Source organism: Pelophylax lessonae (assembly GCF_965119305.1).
Source record: "Pelophylax lessonae genome assembly, chromosome: 4".
Taxonomy (NCBI): Eukaryota; Metazoa; Chordata; class Amphibia; order Anura; family Ranidae; genus Pelophylax; species Pelophylax lessonae.
In genome coordinates, this window is record NC_138771.1 from 631,394,224 (window position 1) to 631,419,873 (window position 25,650).

The following is a 25,650-nucleotide window of genomic DNA, read 5'->3' on the forward strand; positions in this document are numbered from 1 at the left end:
ACCACACTGAGGCGACCAGAGGCTGCGATGATGTCATAGTACAAGGGGGCATGGCAAAGCGTTTCAGGGTGGAGTCCCTTTTTCAAGCCACTCTGTTGAATTCACTTACTGGAAACATTCACCCTGTTGGTTACCCTGTAGAGCGGTATCCAACTACTTGTATGTAAGTTCATTATCTTATTTTTCCATGTTTTCATGATTTTCCATACCTTCTACACTTAGACAGTGGTTCTTTCTCTCCTGTTTTTTTTTTCTTTTTTAACCTCTTATGGATCGCCCCACACAGATATACCTGTATGTAATTTCATGCACAGGGTCTGGTACATGCGCACGCGCGCTGCCAGCTACCCACTCCTGCTGTGATTCGACAAAGCGAGAGTCAATCAGCGGGTCCGGCAGATCGTTCACAGGAGAGGCAGAAGGGCGGCCTGTCAGAGGATGATGTGCTAAACATGGATCTCTGTCTTCCTTAGGTTAAGCCACCCTCCCCACAGTTAGTAAGCAATCCCTAGGAGCACACGTATCCCTTTGATCGCCCCTGATGTTAACCCCTTCCCTGTCAGTGTTGTTAGTACAGTCGTTTTTTTTTTAGCACTGATCACTGTATGTGTCACTGGTCCCCAAAAAAATTCCCAAAGGGGTCAGGTAGGTGTTCAATTTGACCTCCGAAATGTCACAGTCCTGCTAAAAATCGCTGATCGTCGTCATTACTAGTAAAAAAATAAATAAAAAATTCCATAAAAATATCCCATAGTTTGTAGACGTAAAAACTTCTGCGCAAACCAATCAATATACACTTATTGGGATTCTTTTTTTACCAAAAATTTGTAGCAGAATACAAATTGGCCTAAATGACATTTACAGAACACATTTGATTTTTTACATTTTTTTATTTGTGTGTTTTATAGCAGAAAGTAAAAAATATTCTTTATTTTTATAGATTGTCAGCCTTTTTTGTTTATAGCGTAAAAAATAAAAACCGCACAGGTGATCAAATACCACCAGAAGAAAGCTCTATTTGCAGGAAAAAAAGGACATCCATTTTTTTTGGGTACAGCGTCGCATAACCGCACAATGGTCAGTTACAGTAATGCAGTGCCGTATCGCAAAAAAAAGGCCTGGTCACGAAGGAGGGTAAACCTTCCAGGGCTGAAGTGCTGAATTTATGTGCCAAAGTTGCCCAGGTGATTTTGTTTTGGCTTCCTCTGGATCAAACACCTCGGTGGTTAAATTTGTTTGACATACGTCTTTTAATGGAATCTTTTAGTTGATTGCATGGTGACTAAACGGCCAATCCCCAGGACTGGTTATGCGGTGGCTTATGGCATGGGGGGTGAACACCATATGTACCCAATTTCCTGCGACAGTCCCTATTTTAAGGTGCATGTGTCCCTGCCACTGTCCTTGGCCCTCCAGCAGTATACACATTGTACTGTACCAATGCCAACCCACCAGTCGCACTGTGCAGACGCCAACCCATAATGGAGCCACGTGCGCTTTTTCTTCCTGATACCTTTCAAGGCGTCTCTCCAAGCTATGCATGCATACAGTATCTTGGTGCTTCTTGTTTGAAATCTGTCTTTTCTTTAAGCCTCTTGTTCCAAAAGTCTCTGACCAACTGTTTGAGGACATTAAAAATGGTTGCATGCTTTTGGGAGTATGGCTACAATTGGGGGCATAGTTTTGAGATGGTGGGGGGTTAAAAGTTGGTTTGTTCCTTGTAGGGATTGACCGAATATCGGCAATGCCGACATATCGAGGGTTGATATGCACTTTCCCCGATATATCGGAATCGGCCCCTGAAGTTACCAATATTGCCGATATTTCAGGAAAGTGCTTGTACCGGATTCATGCCTGCAGCTAGAGGCATCGGCCCGGTACCGGCGTCCATAGCCGAAGGTCGGCTGTCTTGTAATGACATGAGAAGTCGCTAGGCTGTCATTAAAAGGAGCGGGAGGGGGCGTCTCCCCCTCCCACCACCTTCCGCGGCTCGCCCGGGTCTCCCGTCCCACTGGGAGACCCAGGCATCCAACCTGCACGGCCACCGAAGAGAAGACCCGATCAAAGCCGCATTCGGCTCTGATTGGGTCTCCATGTAAAAAACCTGGAAGTGATGTCATGACATGACTTCCGGGTACTCGGTGGCAAATTAAAAGAAATGCAAGCATTCAAAACAGCCAAACTTGGCGTTTTGAATGCTTTTAAGTGCAGAGTACCTGTGAAAAAAAAAAATAATAATTTTTTTTAAATGTCCGTAAATATCGGCCAATATCGCCCGATACCGATATCGGATTACCAAAATATCGGTATTGTCAATAAAAAAACGATATTGGTCGATCACTAGTTCCTAGATATCGTTTTGAATGGTGACGTTAGTGTGCTTAGCTCTGCAGGAGTTTTGACTTTCCTAGTAAGTCAAGGGAATTCATTACATTATAGGCATAATGCAGATTCACTTTAAATTCTTTTATCTGTGTATGACTAGAGCTAATTGGGGTTGCAAACAATGCTGCATTCTCATCCTGTTTGTCTTATTGGTAAAATAGAGTAGAGGAACTGGGACTTCCTCCCTCGAAAGCCTTTTGGTAAAGCTAAAAAAAAAAAAGTCCCTAGAGTTCAGCAACATCACGTATCTCCAGTCCAGTTCCTTTTTTTTTTTTTTCATTTCTTTTTCACATCTGCATAGACAACCTCTATATCGGGATCCGTTGAGCTCTCTGTCTTTTTCAGTGTAGAAGAGGAGTGGTCCACAGTAGCATATACCAAATATTCACCCTATTGGGGTATTAAAATAAAAAGTATAGGTTAAAATATATAAAGCCATTTAAAACATGTATTTTTTTGTGTTTTTTATTGAAGTGCATCAGGTTACTATTGTTCAGTGGTATGGTGACATCAAGTAGAGGTTTTTTGCCCCTCTTTGGGTGGGAAGCCATGTCCCAGGAGGAGGGTGACGGCTATCTCTCCTCCTGTCTGTATGGAAGGTGGTCACAGGTGGTCGGCCTAGTGAGCCAGAAGTGTGGTGCTGAGCCAGGAGGTCCAGTGGACAAGTGGTTCTGAAGGCAGAGCAACCTTGGGAAAAAAAAGTGTCAGCGAGTATCGGGAAGCTTGCCAGGGGTCTGCCCAGGAAGGGGACCACACCAGTGGAGAGTCAGTGGACAGGGGCTAGCACACACAGCAAGTGAGAAAGTGGGTGTCAAGTTAGGACCCTGAAGAGGAACTAAATCAGGATCATATTAGTTTACTTCCCTTCAGTGGAAAGGTGAAGCAGTGGCCTTTCCGCACACACTACAGTCAGTTGTCCTCAAGATTTGTGCATAGTTCATAGTTGGAGTATCCCACTCATCCCTTCTCCCTTCTCCCGTCCCAGTTCTAAAATAAAACACAAAAACCAAATCCCCTGGACTGTTCATTGCCTGAGCCAAGTGTCTAAAGTGATAAGTTTCTACAGAAAGTACAATTCTGAGCAGCCCTCTAGGGGCAGTGCTACACTGACTTTTATAAAGTAAAAAAATAACATTTAAATTGCCGGCAAAACAATACCATTGCCGGCAATAAAAAATGTTAAACAAAAAAAAAAAAAACTGTGTGAGGGTCCCCCCTCAATCCATACCAGGCCCTTTGGATCTGGTATGGGTTTTAGGGGAACCCTACGCCAAAATAAAAAAAATAAAAACGACATGGGGCCCCATCAAAATCTATACCAGACCCTTATCCAAGTATGCAGCCTGGCAGGCCAGAAAAGGGGGGGGGGGCAAGTGAGCTCTCCTCCCTCCCCTCCCCAAAGCACCTTGTCCCTATGTTGATGGGGACAAGGGCCTCTTCCCCACTACCCTGGGCTGTGGTCATGAGGGTCTGCGGGCGGTGGGGGTTATGGGAATCCGGAATCCGGGGGCCCCCATGTGAATAAGTATGGGGTAAATTGTACTCTAGCAGGGAAGCCCTTTGACAGCTGATGCCTCATCTGTTGTAAAGGACACTGTGACCGGCTTTCCAGGCCGCTCCTTAACAACGAGCTATTCACTCAGGACTTGGAATGCACTGTGCACTGAATAGGCGATGTTCAGGCTGAACTTTTGCTCGGCTCAAACTGTTCACTCAACTCTATTTTGGATATGCCAGCCCCCTCACTGTAAAATGGGGTCACAGCAAATGTTGTATCAGTGTATTGGAAGATTCTGTCTCTAAAAAAAATAGGGAGTGATGAAAAACTTAGACTAGCAGACTTAGATGGATTGGACCAGCACATTTAAGCAGAACTCCAGCTAACCCTACAGCAGATTTTTAATAACATGTTCCCCTTCATACAAAAAAGGTAGCTGAATTTTAACAAACTGCAAGTTAGATGTAATCTTCAGCATATCATAGAGAGGGTACAGGTTTATCTATCCACTCATCATTACTAGTTTTTAACCAGCCATAGTAGCAGGACAGAGAGGTAGTGTTATTACAGAAAAATACACTCTTTGAAAGGTTTTTGAAAACGCCCTGCAGGAGAGACGAAACGCGTCGATGCAAATTCCGGTTCCTTATTGACGTCACGTCCGGCTTAGCGGTGGAATGAATGCAGAGTTTGCATTCCACGCTCGCTTTGCATCACAATTCCAGATTGAGTGATTGAACTACTTGTTTCCTTTGTTTACCCAAATGCACTATGTTGCCTACAATTTTAATATTTCCATTAATATATAAGGCTTTATTACACTATTGGAATCTTCTCTTCTCCATTTATGAGCGCCAAGCTTCAAGATACTTGAGAGCTGATATCTTCCCACTTAACATTCAGCTTTATAGACCCAAATGCAGTACTGCTAAGGGGTCCACATCCTTTGGTAAGTGCAAGCACAAGAGGGTGGTTGGCACATTCCACTGCAGTTGTAAGGCTCTTGAGCACTTTATTTGGACCAATTCTTTGGACTGTTCGCCGAACACATATTTATACATTCTTATAAGTTGTTGGACTTTCTCTGAATGCTTTTTATTTTATTTTAATTATCATTAATTTTTATGATATTTGTACTATGATTCACTGTTTTGCGCTGTTTTTTATGATGAAGTATTTATTACCGTTAATTGGTGAAAAGCAGTAATGGTGATTATCTATTAGGTTACTCCTTGCATGGGTTTGTTTGAGTTGTATATAATTAAACATTTAACCTACTTTTTTATCCTCCTCCGTCTTCTCTGTAGTTTCAGCAAAAGTATCCCTAAGAAGCAAAGGTAATTAGTGGAAGTCAGATTCATACATTTGTATTGAAGATAGATAGATAGATAGATAGATAGATAGATAGATAGATAGATAGATAGATAGATAGATAGATAGATAGATAGATAGATAGATAGATAGATAGATAGATAGATAGATAGATAGATAGATAGATAGATAGATAGATAGATAGATAGATAGATAGATAGATAGATAGATAGATAGACAGATAGACAGATAGACAGACAGACAGACAGACAGACAGACAGACAGACAGACAGACAGAATATATAGACATACCTAGTAGAGTTAGGCGGTTTGTTAGCTATATGAGGAAATAAAAAAAAATTGCAGTTATTTACTATTTAAAGACTCTGTATAGTCAGAACTTCTTTTCTTTTAGTTTTGTAGAGAAATGTTAGTTTGAGCAGAGAAAAGTTTAAGCCCCCACCAGCTTAATTTTTGCTGTCTTTCTCATATTGGGGGAATTTCTTGAAGACAAACATCTGAGTTATGGGCCATACACACTATAAGATTTTCTGAAGACTTTTGTCTGTAGACTTACCAAAACCATATAATATGAGGTCAAACCTAAACACTTTCAATTTGTATGCAGTCTGGCAGGCCCTTACTCTACATAGAAAAGGTAAATCTGAAGGAAAAAGTCTTCAGAAAATCTTCTGGTGTGTATGGCCCTTAAATTTCCCAAAGAGAGGGGAATTCTCCTATTAGACAGTTGTCCCTGGAACGGGTATCCCCATTGGAAGGTTTCATCTCACCTCCTGCTCTGGAGAAAATTTTGAAATTTTGGGCTTACCTTCACTTTTTTTTCCCCTTGGTTACAATGATTATTGGTACAAATCGGTATAATTGATACGTAAAAGACTTGTAGGTGATGAAAATGCATTGGAGGAGGGGAGAGGGGGAGAGGTGGAGGAATCCCCATAATATGGAAAGGAGATAATGGGTAAGAAAGGGTATTAGGAAGGGAGGGAGGGTAAAGGGGATGAGGGTGTGTGATTTTAAAGCGGAGTTCCGGCCTCGGAAACAATTTTTCAATAAAAATACCCCCAGGTAGAAGAAATACTTAACTTGAAAATGTCTTGTCCAGCTCTGCCATCTCAGGTGTGGGCAGCTGAAGCCGGAGCGTCCTCTTCTGCGTCCTCTTCTGTGTCCTCTTCAGTCCCACAATGCCCTGCACTGGCCCCGCTCGTCACTTCCGGGGCAGGCGCGTCATCCCTGCACAGCTTCTGGGCATGCCCAGAAGCTATTTAGCAGGGAATGACGCGCCTGCCCCAGAACTGACGAGTGGGGCCGGTGCAGGCGCATTGATTCCTGGGAGCGATGATGTTCAGCTCCCAGGAGTCAATGCAAGCAGGAAGTGACGACGTGGGCCGCGGCCGCAGAGGGAGGAAGTGGAAGAAAGGTAAGTATATTTTCTTCAATAATAAGGTAAGTCATTTAAAAAAAAAATCGGGACTATCCTTCTTTTTTAGGTGACACTGAGCAAGCGGATGGCCCAAAGTGGATTTTGAGGCCGGAATTTCGCTTTATGGTAAGGGATGGGAAAGGGGATAAGTAAGGGAGGGAATAAGGAGAAATATGTATTGGATTCTATTGTATTTTTTTTTCTTTTTTTTTTCTTTTTTGTTTCACATGATGTAGGGGGTGGATGGGGGATGATGGAGGTGGGGGAAAGAAAGGGGGTAAGGGGGCCAGGATGAGAGAGGCCAGGTACATGTGCAAAGACCTGGTAGTTACTAGATTCTTCTTGGTAAAGATTCATTGGATCGTATACACTCAGTTTCAGGGAGGCCACATCTCTCCTGCTGTCCCTACCCTCCATTTTAGGAAATAATTACAGTTGCTATGATAAATGAATAGGGTTTCAGGATACTATATGTTTGGTATAGTCCATTTCTACATTGTGTCATGTTTGAGGTTTAATTGTTCCTTTTGGTCTTATGTAATGTATTTATTCGTACTTTTTATAATGGATAAAACACACTAGTACAAATAGAGGGATGAATGTTCCCATGGGGAACACAGGCAGCAATACGGATCTAACCCTTCCCCAATCTATCCAAAACTAAAATAAAGTTATGCCTTGAGATAAACGTTAATGGTTTGTGACTGTTTCCTCTTACTCTGCTCTCCAATGTTCCCACCATATCTTCCTTACCCATGACCCTTTAGCTGTTTTAAGCATAATAACATAAGTACCCATCATATTTATGTTACAGATATATTTAGGATCAATGCATACATACCCTCCCACCCATTTGTTCTAAAAATCTCGATAGTGTACGTTGATCAAGAACCTAGTTACCTTGTATTTCATTTTTAGAATTGTTTCCGTCTTCCAAACCTTACACCAGTTTCCCCAATCAAGCGTACATTTTACTAGAAAATCTATGGTTTATATCTTTCATGGTCTGTTGTTTTCTCCTTTTTTACAAATGCAGATTTACCTCTTGTTTTTATCCAGCAGATGACCAATACAATGACGATTATCAGGAAGATAAGGGCCACACTCAGCACAATTGGTAATATTGGAGTGGAGTTTCCTGGAATTTGAAAGATACAGACAGTTAACAGAGATACCAGGAGATCATATAAGAGTAATTTCATTCATCAACTGTAGATTTGTATTACTAGCCAAAACCAAAAGAGAAATCCTGAAATACCAAATCATCAAATGTCTCTGGACCCTCCTCATCCACAGGCATATCTTTAATAAGCAATAGCTGGAAAATTCTCTAGATTTGCTGTCAATTTTGTGGTTGTAAATTTGGTGACATTCCAGTGAACTTTTTTTTAATCACTTTACCACTAGAGCATTTTGCTGTCTTACGTCTGAGCCACTTTTTGCGATTCGGCGCTGTGCGACTTTAACTGACAATTGCGCGGTCGTGCGACGCCATATCCAAACAAAATTACATCCTTTTTTTCCCACAAACAGAGCTTTCTTTTGGTGGTATTTGATCACCTGTGCGATTTTTATTTTTTGCGCTATAAACAAAAAAAAGAGCGTAAATTTTGAAAAAACAACAATATTTTTCACATTTTTTAATATGAAATTCCCCCCCCCCCCAAAAATGTAAAAATCAAATTTTTTTAAAATTTTTGGCCAATTTGTTTTCTGCTACATATGTTTGGTAAAAAAATTCACAATAAGCGTATTTTGATTGGTTTGCGCAAAAGTTATTGCACTTACTAACAAAGGGAAAGATTTCTGTCATTTTTGGTGTTTTTTTTTAACGCGTGATGGCGGCGATCTGCGTTTTTTTTTGCAGGACTGCGACATTGCGGCGGACAGATCAGACCCTTGACTGACATTTTTGACACTTTTGGGGGTACCAGTGACATTACTGCAGTAATCAGTGCTATATATATGCACTGTTACTGTAAAAATGACACTGGCAGGGAAGGGGTTAATTTTATTGGAGAGGGAGGGGTTAATGTATGCCTGGTGCTTACTGACGTGTGGGGGGGAGGGAGATGACTGTGTGAGCCAGGGACAGATCGGAGTGTCCAGCTATGCTGAACTCTCCGATCTGTCACTCCCTGTCACTTGGGAGATCCGCCAGCTTGTGTTTACACAGGCGGGCGGATCTCCACACTAGATCTCCCCGACGATCGGGGCAGAGCAGCGGTGATCGCCGCTGCTCCTCCCCTGGCCCGACTCCCGCTGTGACTGAATGCAGCGGGAGCGAGCCTCCGGCGGCGCGCGAGCGCCGCCCACAAGGGGGAGTGTCTGACGACGTAGGTCTACGTCGTCAAACGATAACGAGCCACTTTGCCGCAGTAGTACTACGGTACTCAGTGGCAAAGTGGTTAATTGAAAGGCAAACTTGGAAAAAAAATGCCAAGCCGCTGCAAGCATAGCCAACAGAATACTGGGGTGTATAAAAAAGGGGATTCATTCCAGAAATAAAGAGATTATTCTTCCGGTCCTCAGGAAGGATGTGCTGGAATTTGAAAGAGTCCAGAGAAGGGCAACAAAAATAATTAGGGGAATGGAGGACATCAGCTATGAGGAAAGACTACAAGCACTGAACCTATTCTCTCTGGAGAAGAGACGATTGAGGGGGGATATGATATCAATGTACAATTACTGTACTGGCGACCCTAGCATAAGGAACAAACTATTCAGAGAAAGGAGATACAATAAGACACGTGGCCACTCACTAAAACTAGAGGAAAGGCGGTTTAACCTTAAAGTGCGTAAGGGGTTCTTAACTGTAAGAGCGGTAAGGATGTGGAATTCTCTTCCACAAGCAGTCGTATCAGCAGGGAGCATTGATAGTTTCAAAAAACTATTAGATGGGCACCTTAAAGACCACAACATACAGGGGTATACAATGTACGGTTAAAAGCAAACACACACACACACATCATAGGTTGAACTGGATGGACTGATGTCTTTTTTCAACCTCACTAACTATGTAACTATGTAACTATGTAATTTTTGATAGAGAGCAAATTATTGAAAAAAAAAAAAAAAAAAGATTTCTTTGGATTTAGTGTCTGGGGGGTCTAAAAAGTGTACCTGTGAAGTTTCAGCTCTGTAGCATGTCCAGAATCAGAAAAAAAGTTAGTCTGTATTAGAATTGCAGTAGAACAGGATAGTGGCTTCGCCCCTGTGATACCCAGCTTTTTGTTGCAGGCGTTTTATTGGGCTTCTTTGTGGACGTGTTTGGAGGCAGGCATGACATCAGAACTTCTGTGTAGGGGTATTTATACACACACACATGTATGTATATATACACATACACATATATAGGTGTGAAAGTAGCAGAACACTATGCCAGCGCTAATGAAATAATTAGCAGGCATAGGACTTCACTCCTATCACACCTATATGTGTGTATGTGTATAAATACATATAGGTGTGTGTGTATATATACCCCTATACAGAAGTTCAGATGTTATGCCTGCCTCCAAAGACGCCCAAAAATGTCCAAAAAAAAACACCTGCAACAGCACACCTGGGCGTTTTTATTGCAGGCGTTTTTTTGGGGCATTTTTTGAGTGTCTTTGGAGGCAGGCATAACATCTGAACTTCTGTGAAGGGGTATATATACACACACACATGTATGTATATATACACATAATCATATATAGGTGTGAAAGTAGCAGAACCCTATGTCAGCGCTAATGAAATAATTAACAGGCATAGGACTTCGCTCCTATCACACCTATATGTGTGTATGTGTATAAATACATATAAGTGTGTGTGTATATATACCCCTATACAGAAGTTCAGATGTTATGCCTGCCTCCAAAGACGCCCAAAAATGTCCAAAAAAAACACCTGCAACAGCACACCTGGGCGTTTTTATTGCAGGCGGTTTTTTTGGTCGTCTTTGGAGGCAGGCATAACATCTGAACTTCTGTATAGGGGTATATATACACACACACTTAAATGTATTAATACACATACAGACATATAGGTGTGATAGCAGCGAAGCCCTATGGCTGCTAATTATTTCATTAACGCAGCCATAGGGTTCTGCTACTTTCACACCTATATATGTGTATGTGTATATATACATACATGTGTGTGTGTATATATACCCCGAAACAGAAGTTCAGATGTCATGCCTGCCTCCAAAGATGCCCAAAAAATGCCCAATAAACGCCTGCAACAAAAAGCCGGGTGTCACAGGGGCGAAGCCACCATCCTGTTCTATTGCAATTTTAATAGAAACAAACTTTTTTCTATGGCGGTCACCCTGGCATGGAAGGGTTTGGTCACCCTGGCATAGCAGTCAGAGTCAGTTAACCCTACACTACATTACGGTCACCTTGAGTTCGGTCACCCTGGCATAGTAGAGTCGGTTCACCCTACAGTACATTACGGTCACCTTGAGTTCGGTCACCCTGGCATAGTAGAGTCAGTTCACCTAAAGTACATTACGGTCACCCTGGTATGGCAGCAGGCTAAGTCAGTTAAACTACATTACGGTCACCTTGGTATGGCAGGGTCTGGTCACCTAAACTACACTACGGTCACCCTAACACTTTTACTGTCCCTACAGAAACAAAATTATTAAATCTAACTATGATGGTATACAGAACCCTAACTACACTGCATATCCCTTTCCTCACAGTAAAAGAACAGCAGGAGTAACACTAATGCTTGCACTCTATTCCACATCCCTGTATTACTGTGCTAGAGATGTGGCGGGGCTAGCTTATATACTGGGGGGCGTATTCACTAATGATTGGCCTCTGGACCCCCTAGTCACTCCAATCAGCTTTTCCTAATGTTTATGGGCCAATCACAGGCTTTTTAAGCCCATTTCCTGACCCAGTGCATTTTGGGCGGTTCTGGTGGCCGAATTCCCGAACTTTTTGGGCAAAAAGTTTGAAATTCGGCCGAATTTCGAACAGCCAATGTTCAGGTCGAACCGATGGTCGACCCGAACCATTCGATCATCCCTACTCATCAGTCCCCACCAGGGGCCACCTTATCAGTGCCACTATATCAGTGACCATTAATAACGCCTTATCAGTGCCCATCAGTGCAACCTATCAGTGCCTATCAATGCCCATTAGTGCTGCCTCATCAGCGCACATCAATGAAAGTGAAAAATTACCTGTTTGCTAAACTTTACAACAAACTATAAAAACTTTTTTTTTTTTTTATATTTTTGGTCTTTTTTTGTTTGTTCAGCAAAAAAAAAAAAAAAAAAAAAAACAGGGGTAATTAAATACCACCAAAAGAAAGCTCAATTTGTTTGAAAAAAAAAAATGATAAAAATGTAATTTGGGTACAGCGTTGCATGACCGCGCAATTGTCATTCAAAGTGCGACAGCGCTGAAAACTGAAAATTGGCCTGGGCAGGAAGGGGGTTTTATGTGCCCGGTAGGCAAGTGGTTAAAAAAGGAATGAAGGAAATGGAATTATTTGCGCCAACAATTTACAAAAAAAAAAACACACACACACAAAACAAATCAGGAATAAGAACTGCTGCTACTTTTTGATATTTACAACAGTCAATGCATACTTCTAATTCTTAAACGTGTTCCAGCACCATCCTCTAAGATTGTCTGTATGCGGTTCGGATATCTTTCATTAGCCACACATCGTCTTATTATGACTCGGCAGTAGAAGGTGGTGTTATCTGTCCCATGGAACTCTTGTAGAAGAAGATTGGAGCCATCCACCAATCTGGTCTTTCCCTTGTAATCCGGGTGTATGTAGTCCGGGTTTGGATGGTAGGCGTAGTTCTCTCTTGGGTCTCCGATCATCCAGTAGACTTCTGTGCTTAAAATACTGCTGTTGTCTTTTACAGTGAAGCTGCAACTGAGTGTTGTGCGATGATGGAATTCAGCTTCCTCTGGCTGGATGATGTTTAAAGAATTTGTTTTATCTAACAGATAAGAACAAAACGTATTAGCAACATCCTTAGGCAGTGTTTAGTTAAAACATATATAGGGCTGTTTTTTTTCCAGACCAAATCAGGAAAAGTATTAAAACTTCTGTCAGGATTTTATTTCTAACTGGATCTACTCTGGGCAAATTGACCTAATGTTTTTTAAAGTGAGAGGAAATTCTCTCTTAAGATGGTCATACAGAAATAAATATTTGTATGATCATTTCTACAAACATTCTCATCAGATAAGTCAATGACTTGACAAATGTCATTGAAAAGTACCTAAAAAAGTTGGATTTTAACATTGGATTTTGGAGTAAATGGACTTTCCCAAATGCAGACCACATTCACTGTTAGTAATTTCCTTCCAGAAACATTTTCTTGCCTCTTCAGATTTTTTTTGCCATTGCAGTCAAAAACAAACATCCATTTAACCCCAGTAACCATTAGAAAACTAAAAGAACATTCCTGATATGAACATTTAAAAAACTAAATTCTGCTAGCTTTTGGCCAACTTTAGACAGTGGTCACCACAGTTGGCATTTCCAAAGGAAGATTTCCTCTCACCTCCTGTTAAGCAAAACATAGATTATACAATTTTCTTTCCTACCCCACATTATTTAAAACGTTAAAAACATTTTGGGCTAGAGATAAAAAGAAAAAATGAAGAAAATATAAAAATGTAATTGACACTGGAATTACACCCTTCGTACATGTTTTTTTTTTTTTTTTTCAAAACATTTTATTGAATAATAAAGATGCAATACAACAAAGTAAACAACCATATGCGAGTAAACATGCACATACAGTAGAGAACAAAACAAACAATTGAGTATCCCGCCCACATATGTAGACATAAAAGGGCCAATAAGACTCAGGACCAACTCCAATCGATGCAAACTCCAAACTAAACATAACGGTCCTGGAGCATGTACCAAATCTTGCATAGAATGTATAACCAGCAAGGGCATACCAAAACAAGAGGGGAGGGGAAGGGTGTAGGTTTGGGGTCCCTACACCCAAAAATGTAAAGGAGTACGAAAGCACAATAGAAACCCATAAGACAAAAGGAAAACCCCTGCAAGGCACTTTAAGCGAAAGGGTCACGACCCTGCTTGTGGACGTGCCCTGGGCCAGACCGGCCTAGGCACAGTAACGGGGGGGGGGGCAGTACCAAAAAGAGAAAAAGAAAAATAGTCTTCAGAAAAGGCTGAGGAGAGGTGCGAGCCGTGAGGACCAGCCAGACGGGTCGGAGCACCCAAATAAGGTAGGGGGTGGGAAGGGGGAAGAAAGGGGAAGGGAGGGGAAGGAAGGAGGAGGGAGGGCAAGGAGGGGGAAGGGGAAGGCGGTGGAAAGGGAAAAAAAAAAAAAAGGGGGGGGAGGGAGAAGTGGGGTCACCTAGAAACTAATGCCAATCCATGTGTAATGATAGCCAACAATAACGGAGACATCGGGTGTGAGGGAGACGACTCAGAAAACCAAGACATAATCTAAGTAGCCCCAGTACGGAAAGTCAAACCTGAAGATAGCAGGAAAAGAGCAGATGCAACCTAAGCGTTAAGTGTAGAAAATTCCGGTGTGGTTGTGAAGTGAGCCCAGCACGCCCATTTCTTGTGATATTTAGTGGGGGTATCATTGGCTATATGAATGAGCTCCTCCATTTCCGCAATGACAGCAATTCGATGCAGCCACTGTTTAATCGTAGGTGCCTGTGTAGAATTCCACAGAACAGGAACGCATTGGCGCGCAGCATTGATCATCTGGGCAGTAAGTGATTTTGTATAGGAAGCTTGCGAAGTGGGGGAATGGTGCAAGAGGAATTGAGCCGGCGAGAAGTCCAGATCATCCGTAGTTACCTGCTTAATAAGTCGGTGGACCTCTGTCCAGAATGTTGTCAAACGTGGGCAAGACCACAGAATATGAAGCAGAGAGCCGGTGTCCGCTAGGCACCTCCAGCAGGTGGAGGGTACGGAAGGCGAGATCTTATGAAGGAGCGTCGGAGTGCGGTACCACCGTGAAACAATTTTATAACCCTTTTCTTGGGTCGTAACGTTTCGCGAACACTTTTGGTTTTTCAAGAAGATCTGCTCCCATTCGTCCTCAGAGAACGAACAGGCAAGGTCTGTCTCCCAGGCTACACAGCGGGAGCGAGTGAGCTGACCCGAGTCCTCAAACAGGAGAGAGTGCGTGATGGAAATAAGTCTACGGAGAGGGCCTTCCTGCTGGTAGAGCCCATCAAACGTGGTCGGGGAATCCCGACAGGGAAACCTCCTAATAAATGCTTGCACATAGTGAGCCAGCAGAAGGAAAGACCAAGGTGGAATGGGGGGTTTCTGTGCTTTCTGAGCAATAGAAGAGGCCGGAAAGACCTCCACTCCGTCGCTGACATGGTGAATGCGCAATTGTTCCTGCGGCCAGTGGTCAAGCAAATAATGATGGTGCATGCCGGGGGGAAAATCAGGATTGAGTCTAAGCGGGGTCATCGGACCCTGGGCCCTCGAGACACCACGCGTTTTGCATGTTGTGCGAAAAGATTGGAGAGTTGGGCCTATCAAAGGGTGAAGCCGAAGAGAGGGCGGCAAATGAGTGGGGCTCAACCACGGGGACGTAGCTAAATCGAGTGTAGTAAAGCCACCTTCCAGGGATACCCAGTCCTTGTGCAGCCCATGGACGTTCCAATCGATGATTCTCGCCAAGTGGCACGCCATGTGATAGTTTCGAGCATCAGGAAGACCGATACCCCCTTTGTGTTTGGGCAAGCAGAGAAGGTCGTAACGGATGCGGGGATGTTTATCATTCCATAAGAATGCGGACACAAGACGTTTGTAGTCCCCAAAGAAGGTCCGCGGGATAGCCGCAGGGACCGTTTGGAGAACATACAAAAGCCGCGGCAGAACGTTCATCTTTAAGACCGCAGCACGCCCGAACCAAGATAGAGGCAGCCGAGTCCAAGCGAGGAGATCCTGTTTGATTTTGTGGAGAATCGGGGGAAAGTTCCGGAGGAATAGGTGTCGCAGATCAGCCGGAATCTGAATGCCCAGATATGTCAAGGAGTCTTGCTTCCATACAAAATTAAAATTGGTCTTGCACAATTGCACTTCAGAAGTGGACAAGGAGACATTTAGCGCAAAGGATTTGGCAAAATTGATTTTCATGTTGGACAAAGAGGCGAACCTACGGAACTCCAGCAGGACCGAAGGAAGGGTAATAATAGGGTCAGTCAAGAACAGCAAGAGATCGTCTGCATAAGCAGCTACCTTGTACTCCCTGGCAGCAAACTTAACCCCATGAATAGACGGGTTGTCCCTAATACTGTTCAGGAGAGGCTCCAAAGTCAGCACAAAAAGTAGGGGGGACAAAGGGCACCCCTGTCTAGTCCCGTTACGGACGGGGAAGGCACTCGACAGGGTGTCGTTAACCCGGACCCGTGCACTCGGATTAGCGTAGAGGGACATAAGGAAGCACATCATGCGCGGCCCAACCCCCAAGCGCGAAGGGCAGCTTCCATATAGTCCCACGACACCCTGTCAAATGCCTTCTCAGCATCCAGGGAGAGAAAGAACCCCCTCTGCTGGGACACCGAAAGAACGTGGTGGAGGTTAATAGCTTTGACGGTATTATCCCTGGCCTCCCGACCAGGGATAAATCCAACCTGATCCAGATGTATCCCTCTAGAGAGGAGAGGAAGCAATCTGTTTGCCATAATTCTAGCAAAGATTTTTATGTCCACGTTTAATAACGGAATTGGCCTATAATTGGACGGAGAGGTCGAATCCTTCCCCTCTTTCGGGATAACAACTATGTGAGCTTCCAGCATACACAGTGACAGGGGCTGGTCCGCCGAAAGAGAGTTAAACGCCTCCAGAAATGGGGTGGACAGAACATCGGCAAAAGATTTGTAGTAAGCCGCAGACAGGCCATCCGGGCCTGGACTCCTATTTGGTTTGAGCTGTTTAAGTGCCAACGACCATTCAAGTAGAGTGATGGGGGCTTCAAGAGAAGTCTTGAAATCCGACGAAATCCCCCGAGCCAGGTTTCGGTGAAGGAAATCGTCGAGGGCATGCGCTCTCGACTCAGAGGCAGAGGAGGGAGAGTCCCCACACGGAAGATTATACAACTGACGATAGTACCGTTCAAATGCACCCGCAATGTCCCTATTATTGGAAATACGCGAGCCAGAATCAGATCGAAGGTGATGGACGACCGTTTTGGCTTTTCGGGCATGCAAGGCTCTCGCCAGAAGGCGGCCACTTTTGTTGCCGTGCTCATAAAAGAGCTTCTGAGACAGCAAAAAGCTCCTACGCGTCCTCCTGTCTAGCTCCAGCTGGAGCTTTTCTCTAGTTTCCATGAGAGCGTCATGTGTGGCTTGAGCCAGCGTCCGCTTGTGAGCCCTCTCCAGGGCGGAAATTTGAGACAAATACTCAGAAATAGTCGCCTCCCTCTGCTTTCGTAGTGCAGAGGCCAGCGCCAAAAGTTTTCCCCGGATTACACACTTGTGTGCAGCCCACTGGGTGATCAGGGATGTGTCAGGGGTAGAGTTACAGCGAAAATAGTCCGCAAGGGCGGAGCGGATTTCGGAGAGACGGGCAGGGTCCGTCAGCAGAGAGGCGTCCAGCCTCCAGATCCTGTCCCGTGGGGTACAGATGGGCAGAGACAAAGACATCGTGATCGGGTTGTGATCGGAGATAACAGATGGTTCGATCGTAGCGTCCGTAAGACATATCAGGTCCCTCTGGGATAGAAAGATGTAATCTATCCTGGAATACTTCCTGTGAAGCGGGGAGAAGAAAGTGAAGTCCTTATCACGTGCATGCATAGTGCGCCAGGAGTCATGTAAGAACAAATCTTGAAGGCTCAATTTGATTTGTTTCAGTGCCTTGTAGGGAAGGCAAGAGGAACCCATGGAGGTGTCCAACAGAGGGTCCAGAGGGACATTGAAATCGCCCCCAAAAATGAGAGTGCCCTTTTGGAAGGGAATCAGTTCAGCAACCACAGCACGGAAAAAAGAGACTTGGGAGGAATTCGGACTGTAAACATTTACCAAAGTGAGAGGCTGGTCACGAATAGATCCAGTCAAGAAGAGGTAACGACCCTGAGGGTCCGCTAAAGAGGACGAAATGGTCAAGGGAACAGGCTTGGCAATCAGGATCGAAACCCCCTTAGTCTTAGAGTCAGCCGATGTAGCATGAAACACAGTAGGATAATATTTATTGTAACAGCGGGGAATGGCATCAGAGCGAAAATGTGTTTCCTGAAGAAAGACCACGTCCGCACGGAGTCTGCGCATATGCGTTAAAACCGTGGACCGCTTCTGTGGCGTGTTAAGACCCTTAGTGTTGAAGGAAACTACTTTCAGTTTTTGGGCGTCAGGGTCCAACTGAGGGATATGTGACATGTTAGCAACAGGTACGATCAAAAACCCCAAAAAAAAAAAAAAAAAAGGGGGGGGGTGAGGTAGGAAGAAAGGTAGGAGAGACGGGGAGGGAAACCAGGGAAACAAGCAGGAAAGGGGAAGCGGATAGGGGGACAAAGACCGAGGGTATCAGAAAACCAGCTGCCTTACCCCACTAGGGGAGGGACAGGGAACGAAATTCGGATCTAGTTCGGTAGAGGTATATACCTCAGCCGTTGGCGAGTGTGGAAGGTGAAAAAAAAAAATCCAAAAATGGGAGTCAGCACCAAGCACCTGAAAAGGCCTTTGAAAGCTAAAGGAAGAGCCCTAGAAATGCGGGAAACCAGGGGAGTAGCTCCGGCGTACAAGCCAGAGTATAGGGGCCTACAGCCTATACCTGTAGGGAAAGAGCGAGGGGGAGTAGCCCTACATGTAGGAGTACAGAAGTAGGGCACGGAGGGAGGGGGTAGAACCTACCGGGACATGGACTAGCCCTAAGAAAATAGCCCAAGAAACATCACAACCTAAAACAACAGTGAACCATGTGACATTGCTCAAGTATAAAGGGATGGAGGGAAGAAAAGGAGGTACCCAGTGAGCACCCATTGTCCCCCAGAAACAAGGGAGGGGAGCCTGCATAACAACCATATAGCTTAACACCTGTAAAGAGAAGATCGTTAGTGTGCATAGAACCATGAAAACAGCATACATGCCCGAATTATCTAGTCACAAAAGGAGATTCCTCCAAGGAGCCAGTGAGAAAATTCCCACAGAGCCAGTCTGCCCCCCAGCAACCCCCAGGTGGCGGAATCTCCCGTACCACCAAGGGAAAGGCCGGGGCGCAGAGAGGCAAAGTATACGGTGGATTAAAGGCAGCAATAAGGAAACCACAGCCTGAGATACCCAATCCCCCCCCCCAACCACCGCCACCACCCCCCCACCCCGTTCCCCCAACCACAACAGAAGAAGACAGTCCCCTCAAAACAGTCTCATACGATAAGGCCGTCAGATAGGGGGTCACACACCGAAGGAGCCAGCCGGCATGACAATGCAAGACACAGCTCGCATCCCTCAGTGCACGACACAGTATTGACCGCAAGAGAGCAGGACTTTCTTAGACACACACAGTCAGCAGCACCCATAAGGAAAGTCAGCGGTGTTGGAAAGCAGTAGCGACTAGGAGGGTCCAAGTAGGCAGAGAGTTAGACTGGAAGCGGAGTTGCCAGTGGCAAGGGGTGAGACAACACGTCCGGATAGCAGGAGGTTCGTTTAAGCACAACACCGTGAGCGGGGACAGAGTTCGGCGGAGGGGGGTGGGAGGGCAGCCACCTCAACAGCATCATCCACAACAGCAGGAAAGCAAAAGGCAGTGCGGGGGGAGGTCGGGCATCCAAGGGAGCAAGGCATCCACGGATCAGCAGGTGAAGTGACCTAAACAGACAGTGCAGGGACCAACCGGGTTACGGCACAGCATAGCGTCCGGAGGGAAACAAGCTGACAGGGGGCCCCCTCGAACACAGCAACATCCCATTGTCCAGGCCAAAGAAGGGTAGTAGTTACGGTGTGTAGGTGATGGGGATACACACTGAGCAGGCAGACCGTGTCCGGAAAAAACTCAGGAGAACTCGGGACAAACCGTCACAGGGGACAACCGGTACTCACGCCAGAGAAACTGCATCATTTAGGGCGTACATCGTGCTCGGCGGTGGTCAGGGGATGCCGTCGGACTGCCGTTGCGGGGTAGACCAACGCCCTCAGCCGGTGGAGAAGAAGGCGGGTGAGCTCTACGTCTGCTGCTGCCATAGTTGAAGTTGCCCGCCGGTTGTACGCCCTCCATCGGAGCGTCACGCTGAAGAGGCGAGAGGCGGAATTCACTGTACCAGTCTGGTAAGTGGATATAGGGGATGGCCAATGTGGAGCAGAAATGTTCCAGGTCCTCTGGAACCCGGAGAAGAGCGGTGCGGCCCTGGGAAGTGGCCGAAAGACCAAAGGGGAACTTCCAGCGATAGATTATAGCTCTAGAGCGAAGCTCATCCAGCAGGGGGCGCAGTTCTCTCCGTCTCTGTAAAGTGATGTTAGAGAGGTCCTGAAACATCTTGATTTCGGCGCCATTATATGTGAGGTGCTGGCGGACTCTGGCATTCCTCAAAACGTCCTCCTTCACCTGGAAGTTTGCCAGGCAGAAGACCACGTCTCTAGGCGGATCATTGTCCCTGCCCCGAGGGCGCAGGGCACGGTGGATCCGCTCCAGGACGACAGGTGTTTCAGGAGGTCTGCCCAGTAGATCATTGCAAATGGCCACCACAGCCTGCGGAAGATTCTGGTGTTCCACACTCTCAGGGATGCCACGCACCCGCAAGTTCTTTCGCCGACCCCTGTTGTCCAGATCCTCCACATGTCGATTCAAATCCCTTAGGAGGGCTGCATGGGATTCTGTGACTTGTTGGACGTGACATAGCGAGGCATCATGGCGGGCAGTAGTGGATTCCACTTCTTCCACACGCATTGCCATAGCCTGGAAGTCGCTCCGGAGTTCCGCTATGGCCGCAGAGAAGGTAGCTTTAATGTCCAGCTTAATGTCCGTGGCCACCATCTGTAAGTCCGCAAACGACAGGGAAGCCGCTGATTTGGGCATAATCGCTTCAGACGATGAGGCGCCATCTCCCGGGGGGGTCCTACTCGGTGAGCGGGAGCGAGGCAGGCTGGAAGGAGAGGGAGTAGGCCGCTGAGCGTCTCTAGCCTGGGAGCGGAAGATTTCAGGGATATGTCGGCCAATCTGAGTCTCCGGTTCCCGCGGTGACCGGGATCGGGTAGCCGAGGAGCTCCGGGAAGTACTCCCCATGGTCGGGTAGCAGAGATGGGGAGATTTTGGGCAGCAGTCAGAAAAGATCAGGCCGTGAAGTGCAGGAGCCCGGAGCTAAGCAGCCATCTTGGATCGGGACCAAGCCACACCACCTACATGTTTTCCATAGTTATTGTCACACTCACCTATTCCACGTTCCAGCACCAGGTTTTGTCCTATGTTTGCGGCCCCACCGGCTTCCTGCTTCTGGTGGTGCTGCAGCCAATCACGAAGAGATCACTGTCCTAATTGCCTAGCATGGGGGTTGCTTGTCATTCAAACAACCCCTGTGTCCGCAAGTGACTTATCTAGTATTTCCCAGTGTCTCCCAGTGTTATCTGCATGACTTCTTGTATTTCCAGTGTCTATTATGCTTGCATCTATCTCCTTTATCACCCTATTTACTAAAGTCTGCTCCTTGCTTCAGTAATCTTATACACCCCTGCTTACAACCTGCTCCAATGTGATCCTGTGCTTGCATCCTGATTCCAATGACCTTGTGTGATTCACTGCACCCCAGCCTTCCATCTGCAACCTAATCTGTTCCTATACATGCCAACCTGCTACCTGTGTCTCTGTGTGTCAACCTGTGCACTCCAGACTGTACCTTGCTCTAATGTAACCCATGCATCCCAGCCTCTCATCTTTCCAAGTGACCCTGTGAAATTCAGCCTGCACGTTGCTCCAGTGTGACCCCAATTCACCCCAGCCTGTACCCCATCTCATTGGCACTGTGTCCTTCAGCCCGTGTGCCCAGGATCCCTAGGCTTTGAGACACTATTCTCTTCCAATTCATACTTAGTTACCAGTAGCTGTCTGCTTAAGTGAGTCAGAGGATTGCAACCTGAGAGCATCAGTAGCCAAACTTATCTCCATCATTAGGATCTCTGGTGAAGACCAGGCAACTTCTTGGACCCTACACCTAGGCCCTTGTAAGGGCTCCCACCTCCACTAATCAAGTAGGCCCTTTGAACTCCCTGTGTCTCTTGCGTGACTTCCACCACTGTCTGCCCTAGTTTCTATAACCAAAACCTGGTTGGCTAGTCTGCCCCCTAGCGGGGGTAGATTCTGATTCATGACACCCATCAAAGATATGTAATAAATAATAGAAATCAGTCAAACAATATAAAAATATCCACGCTAAAACATTGAGGGTTAATAAATAAACATATGATCAGCTCGCATACATTTTGTTAATTGTTGTAAAAGTCCATATGCAGCGCTAAAAACCAAAAACCATGATAGTCTATATTCATTGATGAAAATGAAGAGAGGAGATCATCACAACACCAGCTTCAGTGTGAATGAGCAGCACACCACAACACTGTGCCAAACAAATCTCCTTACCAGAGCCAAGGAAGACCATGAGCATATGAAGAATAAACCGTGATCAACATCAATGATCAGATGAGCGGATTCACATCAGGCACATTCACTTGGCAGGAATCAATTAGAATCAGTCTTTCATGCAGACCCCAGTGTTGCGCTGGATATATCGATATGTACTCTCACACACAAAGGTGATGCCACCAGGAAGAAACGATAAAACAGCACATAGTGAAGGTCCGCATGTAATAACAAGAAATTTATTGAATTGGTACTTAAAGATGTACATCAGATAAAAGCATCATACTATACATAAAAAGCTGCAGTGGCTTGTAGTGTACTTGTCTCTAAGCATTGCTTTTGGTAATATAGTGTATATAATAAATAATACAAATAAGAATAAGTAATAATGATCATTTTGTTAATGATTAAGTGATTTTTAATCATATTTAAAGTAGATCTATAATGAATTGTATTCCATTTTACTTTACATCGTTTATCATCTTTTCTCTACACCTAAACATTTAATACATGGCAAAGGATTCACAGAGCACTACTGGTTAGATAAAGAGACAGCCTAGCAGTAGTCATGTCCTTTCAAACACTCTGGGGTTGATTTACTAAAACCGGAGAGTGCAAAATCTGGTGCAGTTCTGCATTGAAACCAACCAGCATCAAGGTTTTATTGTCAACGTTTAATTGAATGAGTTAAAGTTAGAAGCTGATTGGCTATCATGCACAGCTTCACCAGATTTTGCACTCTCCAGTTTTAGTAAATCAACCCCAATGTCTCTAACTGGAACTTCATACAGAACTGTAGAGAAGGATGGGAGCAAGAAGAGGAGTCACTGATCTGATTCACTTGTGTGCGTAAATTTCAGCTATATAACATTAGATAAGGAGAAACTGGAAAGTAAAATGTCGCATTTACCTAACAAAAAAATATTATATAAAAACGAAAACAACAATAAATTATGCATTTATAATTACTTAAAAATGTACCTATAATTTGAAGTTCTGGTCCAGGATGGTTAGATGATATTTTTCCATTACTCGTAGAAGTTTCTATTACCCACCAATAGAATCCATTGTGTGCATGATTCACTTGATTTATTTTGAAGGATAAAATAGAATCCTTGAACAAGCAGCTTTCTGTAAGTGTCCCCTGTCCTATACGGCAGGCAGTAACGTTGGGTAAAGTATTTATATTCCTATTTCTAATGCGACTGAGAAATGTCACATTTTCTCCAGGAGCAGTAAAGATAACCGGAATCGTCTCCACATCGGGTTCATGTTCACCTGATGGATTCAGCAAAATTATATAAATATAAAGCAATATGCAGAACAAAAACAGCAACTTCTACTGGAATGTTATTTAACTTGAATTTGAAGGCTAACTCCTTAATGCCCCCTAATGCTTTAGCTCCATACCCTTTAAGTGGGCTTTAACCTCCCTGCCGGTATGATTCTTTTGGATTTTAGGTGCTGAAAGCGGTACCATTATTTTGCATGTAATTCTTGAGAATGAGCAGCCCAAACCAACTATTTACATATTTTTTTTTTTTTTTTTTACTGTGCGTTCTTCTTAATAAGTTAAAGTATGTATGTGTGTATACATATATATATATATATATATACATAAAGAGTACAGTAAAACTGCAGGAAAGGGCACTGGGGAGCAATGTAATGTGAATTTATTTTATTTTGAATGGTATCAGTGTGTTTGGTGTGTTTTACATTTGAATTTGCCGCCGGTTCCACCCCCCTGCGAACGTCACGTCGCAGGAGACGGAAGCCGGGGCACGGAGAGGATCGGGGGGAAGATCCGCCGCCGCATACCGCTCGCATACATAGCTGGATCCCGGTGACAAGGTAAGTAACCTCTTTTACAGGATCCAGCGATGCTTCTGGTGGTACCCCGAGTGTGGCTTGGGGTTACTGCTTTTGGCTCTGAAATGTAACCCCGAAACACGCTCGGGGATACCGCTAAGAAGGTTAATGATGGGAGGTGGTGTTGTGCAGGGATAGGCCGAACACCCCCTTTTCGGTTCGCAACAGAACTCCCGAACAGGGGAAATGTTCTAACCCGAACCCCATTGAAGTCAATAGGAGCCGAACAGGAAAAATCAAAAGTGCCTATTTTGAAGGCTTAGTCTGGGTACTGCACTGGGGGACATGGATCGATAATTTTTTAATTTTTTTTAAATCATTTTTTCAGGAGCAGTGGTTTTAACCACTTCCTTACCGGCGCATTGTAAAATGACGCCAGCAGGAATACCTCCTCCCTCCGAGCAGACATATGTCCGGGGGGGATCAGGGATGAAACGGCTCTTCACCATGTGAGCGGCTGTGTCAATCACAGCCGGCCACAGAATGTAATCAAGCCGTGGTAACTAGCTGTTACCGGGTTCCCCTCCTCATATACCGATCCTGTGTGAGGAGGAGATTGCGGTAACAGCTAGTTACCACCCACATTACAAAGTAAAACACACTGATTGCCCACTAATAAAGAGGACCTGTCAGAGTACCCGAGTACCTGCCACAACCCCTCAGAGTACCCGAGTACCTTTCACAACCCTTCAGAGTACCCGAGTACCTGTCAACAGCCCATCAGAGTACCCGAGTACCTGTCACCAGCCCATCAGAGTACCCGAGTACCTGTCACCAGCCCATCAAAGTACCCGAGTACCTGTCATCAGAGTACCTGAGGACCTGTCATCAGAGTACCCGAGTACCTTTCACCAGTCCATCAGAGTACCCAAATACCTGTCATCAGAGTACCCAAGTATCTGTCATCTGAGTACCTGTCTCCAGCCCATCAGAGTACCTGAGTACCTATCTGTAGCCTATCAGAGTACCTGTCTCCGGCCCATTAGAGTACCTAAGTTCCTACCTGAGTACCTGTCTCCAGCCCATCAGAGTACCCGAGTACCTGTCTCCAGCCCATCAGAGTACCCGAGTACCTGTCTCCAACCCCTCAGAGTACCCAAGTACATTTCACGACCCCTCAGAGTACCCGGGTACCTTTCACAACCCTTCAGAGTACCTGAGTACCTGTCAACAGCCCATCAGAGTACCCGGGGACCTGTCAACAGCCCATCAGAGTACCCGAGTACCTGTCACCAGCCCATCAGAGTACCCGAGTACCTGTCACCAGCCCATCAAAGTACCCGAGTACCTGTTATCAGAGCACCTGAGGACCTGTCATCAGAGTACTCGAGTACCTTTCACCAGTCCATCAGAGTATCTGTCATCAGAGTACCTGTCTCCAGCCCATCAGAGTACCTGAGTACCTATCTGTAGCCCATTAGCATACCTGAGTACCTGTCTCCAGCCCATCAGAGTACGCGAGTACCAGTATCCAGCCCATAAGAGTACCCGAGTACCTATCTCCAACCCATCAGAGTACCCGAGTACCTGTCTCCAGCCCATCAGAGTACATGAATACCTGTCTCCAGCCCATCAGAGTACCCAAGTACCTATCTCCAGCCCATCAGAA

The 25,650-nt window shown here is 45.2% G+C and overlaps 1 protein-coding gene across 1 annotated transcript in view; it reads right to left on the minus strand.

The window, feature by feature from the left end:
* Positions 1-2,661: 2,661 nt before the first annotated feature.
* LOC309552863 (uncharacterized protein) overlaps positions 2,662-25,650 on the minus strand; it is a gene marked incomplete at its 3' end in the record, with an annotated part of 268,170 nt that continues 245,181 nt past the window's right edge. The window contains exons 7-11 of the mRNA XM_082253774.1: positions 12,223-12,588; positions 7,678-7,773; positions 5,507-5,531; positions 5,162-5,207; positions 2,662-2,775 (exon numbers count right to left, since the gene is read on the minus strand). Coding sequence (XP_082109900.1) covers positions 2,662-2,775; positions 5,162-5,207; positions 5,507-5,531; positions 7,678-7,773; positions 12,223-12,588 — 647 coding nt within the window. The remainder of the gene's footprint in view (positions 2,776-5,161; positions 5,208-5,506; positions 5,532-7,677; positions 7,774-12,222; positions 12,589-25,650) is intronic.